The following is a 16,820-nucleotide window of genomic DNA, read 5'->3' as shown; positions in this document are numbered from 1 at the left end:
CTCCAACATACTTGTTAATAAAAAGTTTGAAAATCGGCATGAAATTATTAACATTAAGCATATTCAATATAGCTTAATTCTATTTTGAATAGATCAGCTTCCCTTTTTTAAAAAAAATAACTACTTAGTTTTTTGTGTCTATAAAGACGTGTGCCTGAAGGTTATGCAGCGAAGCACCACTTTAAATTTTAAATATAATTAATGTTCCCAACAGCTCTAAAATTACACAGCATTGTAAGATGTGCTTTCTAAGAACTTGTCAATCAAAGCCCTACGTCATGATGTCATCTCGTTTCAGTGTTTGGCACGAACGTAACAGTATTTGAAATGAGAGACTGAGTTTACCTTTTTTTTGAATGTGGGAAGAATTGCGGACCACTCCAGCACGACCGTGGATTTGCACTTTAGGTGAAACCAGCGAATATATACTTTTCATACATTATAGACCTGGTAAGTATTTCTTATATGCTCATGAAAATAGAAGGCTGAGAGGCGTTTAAATTACAACTGATTTCATACTTCAGATCTAAGACTAAATATATGGATTTGAACCAACAGTGGCTTAAATATAATATATATCAGCATCCGCCTTATCATCAAACTAAAATGTAAATATGAAAAGGCATCGCTAGTATTTGTTAGGTAAAAAACTATTTGTTCAGCAATAAATAATCAGGTGCCACGGCATAGAGATTTAGCTTAATTATTAAGGATAAATGATGATTTGAGATATATTAAGAGAATATAGTCTTTTTGAGAGACTTTGCCATTAAAAATAATGAATATGCAATTCAAAATTTTGCATTGGCTCTACTGTGACGATGTTCGTCGAAACCAGATGCGGCTAACTTCCACCTCAATGTGTATCAAATGTGGATTACAGGCTTGGACTTTGGCTCATAGACTATTTGATTGCCCATCTCTACGGGCGTTTTGGACCGCTATACTGGCTGTGATTGATACCTGTACGGGAGCTACCACTAGTCTTACGGGGATGGTGCTACTAAGCAGCTCTATTCCGAGCTCTTTACCGGGCAGCAGCTCCAAGGCACGCTTTGAGAGGGCGGCAGTCATGTTGGCATGACGTACCATCCTGGCGGATTGGCTGGACCCGGATAGAAAACCATCTTACCTTGCCTGGGCCAGGCGCATGGCTGAACTGGTGCAAATGGAACGAATGGCCGTCTTATTGGGACACTCTACACGACTTACTATGCTTGTTGGGATGCCTGCGTGTTGGCCTTACCTAAGGAGCTACAGGACGAACTTCGATTGAATGGATACACGTCTGACTGGACTGTTCAAAAGGGAGGGGGGGGGGGGCTCCTGATTGTGGTGTGGCTGTGGGATGATTGTGGAGTGATTGAACGGGTTGGGTTTTGGGGGGGGGGTGTTGGGGGTTCCCGAGTGGATATCTCCTAAAACCCACAAAAAACAAAATGGAGTGTTAGGTGGTAGCCATATCGGTGACTTTCTTGTTTATTAACGTTTACGCTGTTGGATGTCGGTTTACACTGATTATATTGTTTAAGTTGTTCCGTGTGCTATGTGGTTGCTACCTACCTGATACTACTAATAAAAAATATTTTGAAAAAAAAAAAAATTAATATGCATAAGTTATATGATGCAATTGGCCTCTTTTGTAAAGCCCCGGGACTTACATGTGTCCCAGGGCTTTACGCACGCCACCAGGCCTTTTTAAAATAGGCCCGGTGTGCGTAAACTTGAAAATCTGGACCTTATTTTTTATTTTTTTTTATTAAGTAGCACACTATTGAAACATTTTAGAAAATGAAAGAAGATGATTAAAAAAAGTTAGAACTACTTGATATATTGTTGATATTATAGAATGTTAATGGCATCATATATATATATATATTTCTTTTGAAGTGTATACTAAAAGAACTATGCTAAGTGGTTCAAATTGATGCAAAATGTGCTAAAACAACTCCTGAGTCATGTCTGACCGCTTGTATTAAGGTAAAATCATTTAGTTAATCTAAAGAGATAAAATATATTTTTTAAGACTTGAACTAACAACTTTCACTGATATAATAACTCCTTTTACTCTGTTTACCCATAGATCTAATAATAAATGAAATCATACTGATTGACCAAGATAATTATACATATAACTATATAAAGGTATTTATTTTTTTCTATATAATGGGGCAGATTTTGTAGACTTCTATCATGTAGATTTTGTAGACTTCTTGGTTTACGTAAATCGGTTATTTTATTTCTCAAATAATAGAAGGACCAGGGGGCACTCCATGAAGTTAGCAAATAGCTTATTTAAAACAAATCAAAGGATATTCTTTTCACTCAGTGCATTGTTAAGCTCTGGAAATCATTGCCAGGGATGTGGTTACAGCAGTTAGTGTATCTGGGTTTAAAAAATGTTTATGGATTTTTCCTCTAGGAACGTATCCAAACTACTCCTACCATGTGACATGAGCTGGCCAATGGCACCGGTAGCCCCTGTCACATGATAGAGGCTAAAGGCCACCAGCACCATTTTGGTTAGTGGCAGCTGATGGCCAGGGAGCAGCAAATCACTTCCGGGCCCCCCGCTGGACAACCAGGGGCTTTCCTGAGTCTTGAGGGGGGGAGGGTCGGGAGGGTGGTTTGACAAGGGGGAAGGCAGGGTGAGGCTAGGGCTGGGCAGAATTTTGAAGGGGCACTTTTTGCCCCTTCAAAATTCTGCCGCCTGAAGTGGCAGCCTCACCCTGCCTCACTGGCTCGCAAGCGGAAGCAGCGCCCCCTAATGGCTGGTGCCCTAGGCCCAGGCCTAGCGCTTACGCTGGCACTGGCACCAAGTAATCATCAAATCCATGGAACTTACATGAACATATCACACCACCTAGGGGCCTCAAAAAAAAACTAAAACATTTTACCTTCTTAAAACATTGATACTCGGCATAAACACTACCATGTAGCTGTACTAATCTGAAACACCCACAAAAATGCAAAAGTCAAAAAGGGGTGGAAAGGAGCAGAGGGTGAGGTGTAGGGTGATGTCATAGGAGATGGGATGCAGATTTGTGGAAAGAGATGGAGAGGAGTTATAGAAGTGATGAGGATGACAAGAAGTGAGATAAAAGAGAGAGACAGAAGGCTGACAAGATGAAGAGAGACATTCAGAACCGTATGAGAGCAAACATTCAGCCAGCCAGAAACATTTGGAAAATCTGCCATTTATGGGGCAAGCCTGGGAGGGGCTCTATGGCAGTTTTGTGCACCTGAGCTTCAGGCCTGGGCCAGCAGGAGCTGGGACTGCTGCAGAGGTGGTGTTCACAGCATCTGGAGGAAGGGAGGGAGCCCCAGTCACCATGCACCGGTGGCTGAATGTAGGGGTCAGGACTGCAGGGTTCCCAGTGCGCTGCCATGGCTGGGTTAAGTGAGCTGGGAGAAGGGGTATAAAATAGGGGAAACTGCTTTGGAGCCAGCCATGAAGGCTCATGGGACTGGCTCCTAGGTCCAGTTCCGACTGAGCTGGAAGCCCAGAAGAGGAGAAGGAAGAGGAACATTCCGGGGCCACCATTATAAAGCTATTTCTAACAAGTCATGTGTGGCGATATTGTGCTGTTTTCATGATGTTGTTAACATGTGGTGTGCTTTTAAGGGATGCAGTTTACAGACTGCATAAAGTCTGTGGGTGCTTTGCACCAGGTTTCAAAGGAGAGAGCAGGCACAAACTCTCGCACTGAAACCTGCCACAGGCACAAAGCACTAGCAGACTTTTGCACCTCATTTTTAAGGGTGTCTTTACCATGGAAAATAATGTGCATGCAGTGCACAATACAATCTAGGCATGTTATTGTCCTCCTTCCTCTAACTCCACTTGCTTTAAGCTACATTGAGAAAGGACAGTTGTCAGACAAACTGTTTACCTGCATAAATCACTATTTACCTGAATAAATGGAGACTGAGTGTCTGAGGGGCAAAAGGGTTCCAGACTACAAAGCTGTTCTAAGAGGCAAAGAGAGAAAGGAGACCAAGAAAGGTCCGGATGAGAGGGAGAGCGACGTAGATGGTGTCTGACAGACATACCTAAGGTCAGCAGGATTATGCAATGGAGATTCATTCCGGATGCGAGCCTCACGGTTCTTCTTTCTGAGCCCTTGCTAACAGTCCTCTGTCTCACCTGCTCGTAGCAGAAATGCTTTCATGTTTGAGAACTTGGAGCCTCACCCACACATCAGCCTGCCCCCGCCCAGATAGAGGCTCTTGGCTCCAGCTGTGGCTAAGAGATAGCAGGGGAAGGATGAAGATTGCTCAGCTCCTTATTCCTCCCTCTCCTCACCCCCAGTCTCTAAGCAGAACAGGACCCCATCCCTATACATTCTTCCCCAGGTAGTTCTCTCTCAGGGGTCCTTCCAACCCCATCCAGCCCTTTCTTGGGGTCCTTTCCTTTTTCTATGACTTTCATGGGTTGTAAACATACTGAAAAGAAGTATAAATGATAGATGTCAGAACCCTCACCTCTCCTCTCCTCTTAAAAGAAGACAGACTATAAATGTAGTATATATGTCCAAAGAAGAAATAACAACATCAAGATATATAGAAACTTTATAGATACAAAAATACTGATTTTTAAAAAACCAAAGATGATTTTAAAACTGAAATATGTCAGTGGAGTGAAAAAGCTGCATATGTCACAGTATGGAAGAAAAAAGTGAACCCTGGACAATTTCTGTCAGCTCCTCTGTGGCACTGCCATCAAGTGACAGAACCTGGGCCCATTCCTCAGGTCCAGTGACAATACCAGAGTCCATCCCACAAGGCTCTGACATCCAGTGACAATACCAGAGACGATCCCACAAGGCTCTGACATCCAGTGACTGTACATTCATCTCAGAGTGCAGTGATCGTACCAGGGTTCATCTCAGAGCACTGCTGCGCTTTCCAGTGTCAGTCAGTACCAGGGTTCACGCTGGAAGGCACTGCCCATTCAGTGATAGTACCAACGTTCATCTCAGAGGGCCATGTAATTCAGTGGCAATATCAGGGTCCATCCCGGAGGGTTAGTAACTTTTTCCAATAAGGGTGATCTAGAGAGTTAAACAATGGAGCCATGGAGGATAACCAAGGAAGGTACAATACACCCTAAAATTCAGGGAGGTGGCTTTATAAATGACTCCATTTAGCAGTCTGAAGAAATGCCTTGTAAATCATAGCACAATTCCTACCCAGAGCATCGAGGATGAGTTTCTGTTTGCTGATATTGTGGTTCTGTGTTGGTCGAGTTGCTAGAATTAGATTTTATGAAAGTGAGTACTGGAATCAAGAGGCGGCAAGAGTCCTCGGAAGGGCTGTTCAGGGGCCCCAGGCTGGCCTTGCAGGTTAATAGTCTGCACTGTCCTCTTCATGGTTCCTCGTGCGATGTCCCTTTCAGAACCTTTGATAGTTCCTGTTCCAAGTAGCATTTATCCTGACCTTGCTGCAAGAGCAGAAGACCAGACAATATTACCACTAGGCCAAGCACATGCGGTCCTTTCCTAATCCCCCCCTCCACAGAGTCTTAGGCCTTATAAATATGGAAAATATGCTGTGTCACACACTTTGCATCCACACTCCCAACACACGCGCTGCCAGTCACACGACAGGCATGAGTTCGGTGGGGCTCAAGCTTAAAAGTAAAGCAAAATAAAATATGGATGCTGATGGCTTAAAATGGGATGATGTCCGCAAACTGGCCAATGAGTAAACAACAAAAAATAGTTATATTGATTTAACAAATGCAAAGAGTAAATTTGATAGAAAATAAGTGATGCAATGGAGAAACATGAGCAAAGTGTCACAATATACAACAGCTGAATCATAAAAAGAAATCAGGTGCCACTAAATGGAGAAACAAACACAGAACATCACAAACGGCATTAAGAGCAAACAAGATGAAATGAAGAACTGCCCCAATACCCAACAGATGGTTTGACTGATGGACCTATCTCAAGGGTCAGAGTTTCCATGAGTTGTGTCTGTGATACGTGGAGAAACAGGAAAAATAAAGGGGTGTACTGGAAGTGAATTTCAGAGGATAATTATGTTTCTGGATATCATTTATTATCATTTGGAGAAATATATATGCCAGTGATTAACCACCTGGTGTAGAGAACCTGAAAACTAAATAGAAAGTGTTGAAAATGCTTGAAAGATTTGTGTGTGCAGAGGCTGAAACGAATGAAACAGAAATAAGAAAGGACGTGCTTCGTTTCAGAGAAAGAGGTTTTTCCTTTCTTTCCAACCCCCACTCTGCTTATCTAATATATAGTTTTTGGCTATGTTTATTCTTTTAAATACTTCTTTCATACAACTGATATACTATCAGCTAGTTTCTTCATGGATCCCATTTCATCAACATTCTTCCACTTTAACCTGCAACGTATTGATCCTCTCACGATATTAAAATGGCAAAAGAACCCTGCCTGCCAAAACTGACAGCGACAGTTAAAACAGACAGCAAAGCACCTCTGGAGAAAATCTCTTATGAGTATAGAAATGGTGAGTGGTGAGTGCTCCCTGAGGTAAGCTCCTATGAGTGCTGAACTACTGGTTTGTTTGTTTTATTTGCAATACCGAGATGGAATAATTCACTTGCAGTTTCTCCATTAGAATGCATATGCTATTTGCTGAATTTGTCATTTAAACATTCACAATCTTTCTCTCACATTCCTCTTGTCATGCAAGCACCTGCATTGTCCTCTGCACCCAGATATGAACACATTCCCAAGTCTCTAACTTACTATTAGTATATGGTTCTTAAGTTGCTCTATGGTTTCTCTGTTCTCTCTCATTTGTGAAATGAACACTGTCAACAAGAGGCTGCAGGAAAGAGAAGAAATCTTGTGAAACAGAATCAAACAATCTTCAGATAGGAAGACACATAGACCTCAGATGGCCCAAATCAGAAAGATGTTACAGAGAACTGGGAGGAGTTGAGGAACTGAGAAACTGTAGCAAGATTGGAGTAAGCAACTCCGATCCTGGAGTGTCACAAACAGGTCAGGTTTTCAGGATATATTCATGAGATATATTTGCATGTATTGGGGTAGATTTTCAAACCAGCGTGAGTGTGTCCATGTGCGCGTGCTGCCCGGCACGCACACATGGACACGCGATTTTATAACATGCGTATGCAAATCTATCTCAGGCATATTCGTTATGAATGTCCTGAAAACCAGACCTGTTTGTAAACTCCATAATTGGAGTTGCCTACCCTTGATGTAAGGCATCCAGAGCAACAGAGACCACAGAGGAATAGCTGGATGGCAGAATAAAAGAGTGCCATGAACATGAAGGTAAACAAGCATATACCACAGAAAGACTATTGAGGAAACTTACCAGAGGATGCTGAGAAGTGGAAAAGCAAATGCCTCTGAGCCGAGATAATTCAAAAGGATTTGTGCCTCTACTGGCAGCCTGGTGGAAATGGCTTCAGGTACCACCTTCCAGGCTGTTGCATAGCCAGCAAAGAGGCCACAGGCCCTAGATGGTCTGAAACTACAGAAAGAACAATACTGAAAAAAATACTGAAAAATACTGAAAAAAAAAAAAAAAGCGAATGTACTTCACTGGAACAGAGCTGGGAAGCTTGAAGTTGCCCATCACAAAGATTTTGAATGCTTTCCACTACTCACTCCCTAAGGACCTCTGAAGTGCTACCGGGAGACAGCTCAAGCATGTTGCAGACACGTTAACTCTGCAGCATGCAAAAGGGCTCTTTCTGCATTACAACTGGAAATCTTCTATACCCAGAATAAAAGCCATAAACCATCATTTAAATTTAAAGTTTTCTTACTGGATGAGATTTGTTGGAGAAATGGAGTTCCCAATGAAACATTCTGTGTGTATGTTACTTATTCGAGTTCCAGGCACTTTAGCACTTACGTGGTGATGATGTACGTCAAAGGACTGAACGCCATCATTAGTCCCAAAAATAAGACAAACTGGAAGAAAAATTTGGAACTGGAAGCTCGGAACATTCGCTTTGAAGGTTTGCAAATATGGCACAAGATGTACTAGAGGTAAGAAGAAAAAGAATTAAATAGAATGAAGGACAAGAATAAGTCATGAGATGTTTCTCATATGTCTGGACACGGCAAACCATCAGTGCAGTTGAAAACTTGAATCCAAAACATCTTTCCATCTAAATGTTCACAAACAGTCCATCCAAGCCCTCAAAACCTAGCCCCTGTCCACAGACTCCCAGTCAATCAGTGCTTCCATTTACCCAGCTGCCCAACTAATCTATCCACTTCCAACCAACCTTCCATGCAATCATTTTCAACCAGCCCCTTCACTCAAGATACTTCCTTCAAATCATGTATAATATATATATTCACATTCTCAATCATCTTCTTCAAACACTCACAACCCGCTCATCCATTCCAAAAACAACCAACCCATATCTTCATACATTTCCATCCACTCTTTTTTTGTTAATGATTGTTTATTATGAAGTGGTACAATAGCATAAGTAAAGAAATCACAAACAATGTTGTCTTAATAAATCTAATTCACTAACCTCACCTACATAGCTTTAAGTAATTGTAAGACTAAGGTAATGTGTGCCTCTGTGCCTTTTTTTTTAATTCTCCACCCCCTTACACTCATACACATTCATATAACTAGAATAGAGTTTGCTCTATCGGTGACAAACAATAAGGTGTCATCTGCAAAAAAATTAATTTGCATTCATTACCTTCAACCCTGATGCCTTTAAAAGTTTCCATTTCCCTTAGCTTGGTGAGAGACTAGTTAGGGGGATAAGGGACATCCTTGTCTGGTGCCTCAAAGAAGCTTCAACTCTTCAGTGACTTCTCCATTGCTCCAGGACTGTGATATAACACTTTAACATAATCTACAAATTCACCCTTGAAGCCAAATTTGAGTAGCACATAAAGTAAGTACTCCCACCCTATTTTGACAAAAGCTTTTTCAGTGTCTATGCCTCTGCATCACAAAACAGCAGGCGACAAAACCTACCTGATCAGAAAGGATTAATTTGGAAATTATAGTTTTTATTCTTTCTGCTAAGATCTTCACTAATAGTTTGCTATCTTGATTAATAAGTGAAATTGGGTGATTCTGAAAAGATAGTTGAGATCTTTATTTTGTAATGCTGTAATAAGTGCTAAATTTGAACTATAAGGTAAAGGTCTCTTCTCTAACATAATCTAAAAAAAAAAACAGCAGCCAAGTGGAGAGCCAGTTAATCCAACCATGCCTCACTAAACCACCTGTGCATACATCTCCAGCCACATCATCCATCAGTCTGCATTCTTTCAGCTCATCCATGAAACACTGTTCATCTTTACCTTTTTAATATAAAAGATGAAGAAGATAAATACACCGTTGAGCAGAGGAAGCAGGGGGCTATAGAACATCCCAATCCAGATGACTGTCTGCTCGTAAACGATATCCAAAATATTCTGAGGGACAAGGAACTCTTCCTTGCCAAGCCACTGGGCCAGCTTCCAGGAAGTGTGATCTACCATCAGCCTGGCACAGAGAGAGGAGAGAGAATCTACCATCAGCCTGGCACAGAGAGAGGAGAGAGAACCTACCGTCAGCTTGACACAGAGAGAGGAGAGAGAATCTACCGTCAGCCTGGCACAGAGAGAGGAGAGAGAACCTACCGTTAGCCTGGCACAGAGAGAGGAGACAGAACCTACCGTTAGCCTGGCACAGAGAGAGGAGACAGAACCTACCGTCAGCCTGGCACAGAGAGAGGAGAGAGAATCTACTGTCAGCCTGACACAGAGAGAGGAGAGAGAATCTACCGTCAGCCTGGCACAGAGAGAGGAGAGAGAACCTACCATCAGCCTGGCACAGAGAGGGGGAGGAAAACGTGCTACTGGCCTGGCATAGAAGAAGAAAGAATTTACCATTATTCCAGCTACCAGATCACCTCTGACTCATGGCAGTGATTACCAGGTACTTTCCTTACCTCCGTGGAAGGCTTACTAACAAGGCAACCCCAATGGTGGATAAGAAATTGAAAATAGTCAGTTTGTACATTTCCTGGCCAATGGAGGTCTCCCAGCACTGCAAGGAAAAGAAAAATTGAGATTCGCACTTTCACAGAAGAAAACAATCATGTGAAACACATGTAACTATTTATTTCAGTAACTGATATTCTGCCTAATTATCAGCACATCAGGCGAATTCTTGGCTAGCCTGGGGGCTGAGTGGAAGTGCTGTCCACCGCCATGCAGAGGACTTGGATTTCATTTCCAAGTCAGGTCTTCCATTCCCCAAATCTGCCAGGGCAAGGGATACTGCGGAGGCAGCACTCACAGCCCCTGGGATGGGGGCGGGTCTTAGCCTTTGTCAAGGACAACATCTAGTGACCAGATTGAGGTTTGCAGATGATTGCAGGTTTCCAGAAGGAGCCCTGCTGCATGGCCCCTGGCTAAGGACTGTCACTGCTGTGTCTGGGCTAAAGTAACTTAAGATGAGAAAAATCCCTGAGTAGTTCAATCTTAGTCCTGGTTCTAATTGAACTGGCAGCCCAGTGGAGCAGAAGAAAACCTGCCTGACAAAAAACAAAAAAAAAAAAAACAATAAAAGAAGCAAAATCACATGAATGTACAAAAAGAAGAAACAATCACACACTGACACACAAAAGGAAGAGACACTCTTACATACACAGCAGGAAGAGGCAATGAAGCAAACACATACTGCTATGTACACCAAAAGAAGAGGAAATTACACTGATGCTCAAGAGGCAGAGACACGCCCATACACACTGTAGGAAGAGACAGTCACAGATACCTAGCAGGAAGAGGCAATCACATTGACGCACAGGAAGAAGAGACACTCCCACATATACAGCAAGAAGAGGAAATCATGCCAACACACAAGAATAAGAGACACTCCCAGATTCACAACAGAAAGAGACAATCTTGTTGACACACAAGATGAAGAGACACTCCTACATACATAGCAGGAAGAAGCAATTACACTGATGCACAAGAAAAAACTGTCACACAGACACAGCAAAAGAGGCAATCATACTGATGCACAAGAAGAGACACGTTTCCTGCTATGTATGTGAGAGGCAATCACACCAACACATAAGAGGAAGAGACACTCCCACCTATAGAGCAGGAAAAGGCAATCACACTGATGCACAAGAAGAGGCAGTCACACAGTTAAGCCTAATTGGGATAGCACCAGGGTGGGCATGAACATTAGACGTGAAGCCTAGACAGTCAGGTTAAGGAAATATTTCTATACAGACAGGGTGATGGAAGCAAGGAACAGCCTTCCAATGGAGGGGGTGGAAACAAGGACAGTATCTGAATTCAAGAGTGCATGGAACAAGCACAGAGGATTTCTGAGGGAGTGGATGGGCAGGGGAGCTCGGAGCAGTTGGATTGGATGAGCAGATTAGATAGACCGTATGTTCTTTTGATGCCGTCATGTTTCTATGTTCTGTAAGTTAAAGATTTTCATCCTCTTTGTGCTACTTTGCAGAAACACTTCTAGATGACATCATGAAGGCAGTTACATTCTCACAGATGAAAATACATTACGCCCCGGAAAGAAATTGTTACTTCAAGGTCCCTTGACGTGGAACATGGAGATTGCAAAATCACGTGCAGAAAGATACTCTCTCCAGCACACAAACAAGCTCCGGGACTAACTCAAGGACAAAGTGGTTATCCCACATATGCCAGCAGAGCCAACCAGCTCCTGCATCAGCTCAGCCAAGTGATGGATGAAAGGGTCTCTGCTAATTGGAAAAATAACTCTGGCATGGATAGTGCAACCTGTACAATAGAGAGAGAGAGCGAGCAACACAGAAGAGCAGCAGCATCTACAACAGCAACAGACGACCTGTTTCCTTCGCTTCTGGCCAAAGCAGGGAACCAGTTGATTTTGGATAACAGATAAACCGTATTCATCTGGTAGCTAGATATAGAAAGATATTTCTATGTGGAACTAGCTTGCCATAGATTCCAATTTTATGCTCTGTCTATGTAGCAGGATTATAATAAACTGGCTGATAACTGTGGAAATTGCCTGTAGGCCTCTATGAATTGCTCTCCCCCCAGCCCCAGCACAGCCTACCCTCTTACTCTGAGTCCCAGTACAGCCTGTCCTTCTACTCCCCCATCCCCTCCCCGCTGCCCCAGGGCCAGGAGCAGCACGGCCTGCTTCCCCCCAGCCAAGGCTACCCCTCCCAGTCCCAAATTTCCTGGAGGCTCCTATTTATTGCCCTCCAGCCTCAGCACAGCCTGCCCAGCCCCAGCAGTCCACCTTTCCTCCTCCAGCCCCAACGCAGCATGTCCCCGCTTCCGCCCTCCCCCAGACCCAGCACAGTCAGCCCCCCCCCCCCCCTCAGGCTATCCCCTCCCCCTAGCCCCAGCACAGCCTGCCTTCCCACTTGCCCGAGCCCCAGGCACTCTATCCTCCAGGCGTTGGACTCGTCTCTGAGGGCTATAGGAGTACTTCACACAAAGTGCACACATACAACTTCTCACCAACCGTTAATCTTGCACTGAGTGCCACATGCATAAGACTGGAAAGCCCCCCCTCTTGGACTACTGTCTCAATCTTAAATTTGTTCAGTTAGAGATTTAAAACTTCTAAGGGAATAGAGATGTTCAAAGTAATCTGAAGGACTTTTAATTTACTTTCAATTTATTGGTTTATTTTATATTTGTCTATAGTGGATCCTCCAGAGACTACAATTAATCTACTTATAGTTATAACCCAGTTATACACATTGTTGACCCTTGTTTTAAACTAATTCCCTATTATTTATAAAATAAATACATTTGTTGAAAATCTATAGCAAGCTGTGTTTTGGCAAATGCCTTCTAATTCTCTGCTGCTGGAAAGAAAGTGAATGTGGATGCTGGCTGTGGTAGCAGAAGCCTAGATGGCTTATGGTAAAGATGAAACCTAGATGGCTGGCAGTGTCCACTGGTGTTATGAATCAGCGCTGCCCGCGGGTTCCCCCGCGAGCAGGCCACTTACCCTTGCTGCCTGTCTTTGCTGACGCGGCAGGACGCCGCCGTCGGCCTGCCCACGCGGCCAGGAGGCCGCCCTGCTTCATCTTCGGCTCTGTGGTCAGAGCCGCAGCTTCCCTCGGGGCTGGGACCGCCCCCGACGTCGATTCCACCTTCGCGGCACTAAGGCGCAGCCCTGGGCTAGAGTAGCGGCTGGAGCCGCCCCCGGGGCCTCCTGCAGCGGCCGGAGCCGCGGTTGTCTTCGGGGCTGGGACCGCCCCCGACGCCGATTCCATCTTCGCGGCTGGAGGCCGCAAAAGCCCCAGGCTGGAGTAACGGCAGGAACCGCCCCCGGGGCCTCCGGCAGCGGCTGGAGCCGCCGCTCACGTTGGAGCCTGCTCCCAGGCTCAGCCCTGCCTCTTCTGGCGTCTGACGCACAGACGCTGTGCAGGCCGCTGGCCATGGTCCTGCACAGCCTCTGCACTCTCCTCCTAGGCGCGCGGCTGCGTCTTCTCTCTGCATTTAAAGGGCCAGACACAAGAAGTGTCTGAGCCCCACCTTGGGACTATTTCCTGTTCCAGCCCTATAAAGGGCTGCTCTGTTCATTGTTCCTGGCCTTGCATCATTGTCGAGTCTTCGCCCTGGAGGCTCCGGCCTGCCAGAGTTCATGTAAGGTCTTCTTCTCTTCGTGGAGCTCCTCGTCGTGTTCATTGTTCCATGTTCAAGTCTTCGTGCCTGAGGTCCATGTCCAGGTGTCTTCATCCTCTATGTCCTGGTGTTCCTGCCTTCCTTGATGTTCCTTCCTACTCCATGCCTCGTCAATGCTCTCGAGCCTTCTGGTACCGGTAGGCCGGGGGTCCCTCAGATGCAGTACTCCTGGGTGGACTGCCTGCTGGTGGACGGTTGTCCTGTGCTCCTGAGCCGTCAAGTCCTGATGTGTGTTCCTGTGCTGTCCCGCTCCCGTCGTAGTCGTGACCAGTCTGCAAGGGCTGTGTAGGGCGCGTAATGGACAGGGTGGTCCGTGACTCAGTCCCGCGGGTGGCCTGAGTAGGGTGCCCTGAGAGACAGTGCCAATGTCCATGCCTTGTGTTGCCCCTGTGGATGTCAAGAGTCTCGTCTGGATGCCGTCCACATCGATCCCAAGTGTCTACGTCATGGATGCCGTTGCATCAGCCTTGTGTCCTCGCCATGGATGCCGTTGCATCAACCCCGAGTCTTCGTGCCTTGTGATGCCGTCACATCAGTCATGTGTCTTCATCTCTGGATGCCGTTACATTAGCCATGTGTCTTCGTCTGGATGCCGTCGCATCAATCCACAGTCATGTCTTCATGTCAAGGCCCGTCTGCCCTCAACCTCAGGCCAGGCCTGCTGCTCCATGCTGCTCGCAGCAGGTCCGAAAGGACCCGGAATGGTCAGAGGACCATTCACCTTCCAACATCCTCGGATGTTTGGCCATGGGAGCTTGCCGGCCTGGCCGAGGGCAGATTGTTCAGCCATGCAGAGCCACCGTCAACCCTTGGCTCGGTCCTGAAGGTCGGGGTCGGGCTGAGGCCCATGGGCACATGAAAAACACCGTTCACAACAACTGGGACTCTCTGCTGGGAAAAGTATGCAAATGAGTCTGTCAGTTCTCTTCTGCTGGAACCATTGAAAGGACTGTAGTAGAAGATGAAATCTAGACCACTGGTTCCCATCGCAACACCCCTGATGGACAACGCTGACATGTGTGTCTGCTCATTATAAACCATAGCAAAAATAAAAGTAATAACGGCCCTTTTTTTTTTTTTTTTACTATTGTTAAGAATGACACAAGGGAAAGATAAGTACTCTTTCTGAACAGAAATTACATATAAATAGTAAACCAGAACAGCACCAACTTCCAGCACTCAAACAGTATCCACCTTACCTCCGAAAAGTCAACACTGAAAAAATTACACCAGGCCTTAAAACTCTAATACTCCTATTAGGAAAACAGAACAAGCCAGGTTGCTATAGAGCCTTACACAACTACACGCCAGCAGAAAACCTCACCTTGGTTACATGTGCAGACCCTCACCTAACAAAGAATAAAGAGACCATAAAGCATAAACAGAAACATGCAAAGCAAAACTGAAATGGAAACCACAATAAACAGGAGACTTTGTATGCAGTGCAAAAAAGGAAAAAGAGAAACATCACCAATCCTCAAAAGAAATCAAGAAATATAAAATCGATAGCAGTAAAACCATACTAACAAAAAGAACAGATTATTTCAAAACAGCTAATGAATCGAATATTCACTAATTAAAAACTCATATCAAAAATTGCAGGCACCAATAAAATAAGAAAAAAATAAGAGACCATGCTGCGAGTGCCGCTGACTCCAACTCTCCTGCTGCACTCCTCCCGGGCTATCAACATTTCAAGCCCGGCGGAGGAAGAGTTCTCATCTCACTGGGGCAGGGGGAGCAGCTGCACCAGCGGGAGACCGGGAAATGTGACGACACACCAGCATGTGCTTGGCGACACACTGGTTGAGAACCACTGTTCTAGAAAGCTGGAATGTTTGTCAAAATCAGGACATGTATCCAGTCTTTGAATCTTCACTCACTCACTGGCATTACCACAAAAGTTAGACCTTGCACATCTATCTTTCTTCTCTCCTCAGCTGCATGGAGCACATCCCTGCAGTACCCTACACACCCTCAAACATTCAACAACAACAAAAGGAAGCAATTAACAAAAACATGTTTCATATCCCTCTTGCGAAAAAACATCCTGAAGGTAAACAATAGCCTAAAAACATCTAAAGAAAGTAATATGACTCAAACAGAGGTGTCCGTGGGAGAATGGAGCACATGCTCCCATCCCAAACTGTTACAGTCCTCTCTCCTGTTTCTCCAGGAATCTCCTCCTCCACCCCTCTTTTTCCAGACTTATGGGATTACCTGATAGAGCTGGTTGTAGCCACAAATTAAGCAGTTGGGATCATCTCTGTTGCCTACACACAGGACCTTCTGTCCAAGAGAGAAGAGAAACATGCCCAAACTGGCCAATTTCAGCAGCACGCTCCTGGGAAGGGAGAAAGAAACCAGGAAGAGAGGCAACAAGGGTCAGAGAGAGGTGGGAAAAGCTTAACTTGCTGTTGCAGGAATCTGGAGACAGGATGGAGGATGGTGATACTGATGATGTTCAGCAGGGAAGGGAGAAGTGTTTTGGATCCCAGTCACTGGGTTATTTTTTTAATTATAGTAGAATGCTTTCTCCTGATAAAGGTGATCATAGTTTGTAATTTATATACACATTTATATATACAGGGGCATGTGCACACAAACAAGCATGTGCATACATGTGCACACATACAAGCATGGAACCTGTGCATCTAGCACGACACACTTGTGCACAGGCATGGGGCGCCTTGTACACAAGGTACGGACATGTGCACACGCGAACATGGCCAATGCACATGTGCCCACACATCTGCGCACCAGCACACACATGGCTCCTGCACAAGTGCCGACAGCATTCACCTAAGAAACTTGTTGGAAAAATATAGTTGAATACAGCTCCTCACAGGCCCCCCCCCCCTCCCGAATGCTGGCTTTGTGACCCCAAAGTAATTTCCATAGAATCATACTGGGGGCAATAAATTGATTTACATGGTAAGCTCATGGCTAATTATTACCCCCCTTTCCCCCACTCTCTGCAGGTAAAAGTGTGAGCACATTCACAGTTCTTGTACTTTTGCCTACCAGAAAAATAAAATAAAAACAGGAGGAGATAGGTCAGGGGTGGGAAATTACATGTGGAAATTGTATAATCAAATTTCCGCTTATAATTTCCAGCAAGTACTTTGCACCTGCTTCAATGCAAGT

The 16,820-nt window shown here is 44.7% G+C and overlaps 1 protein-coding gene across 8 annotated transcripts in view; it reads right to left on the bottom strand.

Moving 5' to 3' along the window:
* The window catches only part of TMC8 (transmembrane channel like 8), a 78,663-nt gene that overhangs the window by 36,015 nt on the left and 25,828 nt on the right, over window positions 1-16,820 (bottom strand). For 3 of the 8 annotated variants that reach the window (XM_029599115.1, XM_029599117.1, XM_029599114.1), the window contains exons 10-15: window positions 15,894-16,017; window positions 9,953-10,050; window positions 9,321-9,504; window positions 7,891-8,021; window positions 7,345-7,503; window positions 6,747-6,825 (exon numbers count right to left, since the gene is read on the bottom strand). In XM_029599115.1, coding sequence (XP_029454975.1) covers window positions 6,747-6,825; window positions 7,345-7,503; window positions 7,891-8,021; window positions 9,321-9,504; window positions 9,953-10,050; window positions 15,894-16,017 — 775 coding nt within the window. Of the gene's footprint in view, window positions 1-4,554; window positions 5,444-6,746; window positions 6,826-7,344; window positions 7,504-7,890; window positions 8,022-9,320; window positions 9,505-9,952; window positions 10,051-15,893; window positions 16,018-16,820 lie in introns of those variants that run through there. The other 5 variants (XM_029599121.1, XM_029599119.1, XM_029599120.1 and 2 more) reach the window with 3 other exon arrangements.

The sequence above is a fragment of the Rhinatrema bivittatum genome, chromosome 4 (genome assembly GCF_901001135.1).
Source record: "Rhinatrema bivittatum chromosome 4, aRhiBiv1.1, whole genome shotgun sequence".
Taxonomy (NCBI): Eukaryota; Metazoa; Chordata; class Amphibia; order Gymnophiona; family Rhinatrematidae; genus Rhinatrema; species Rhinatrema bivittatum.
This window is presented reverse-complemented; position numbering and strand designations above follow the sequence as displayed.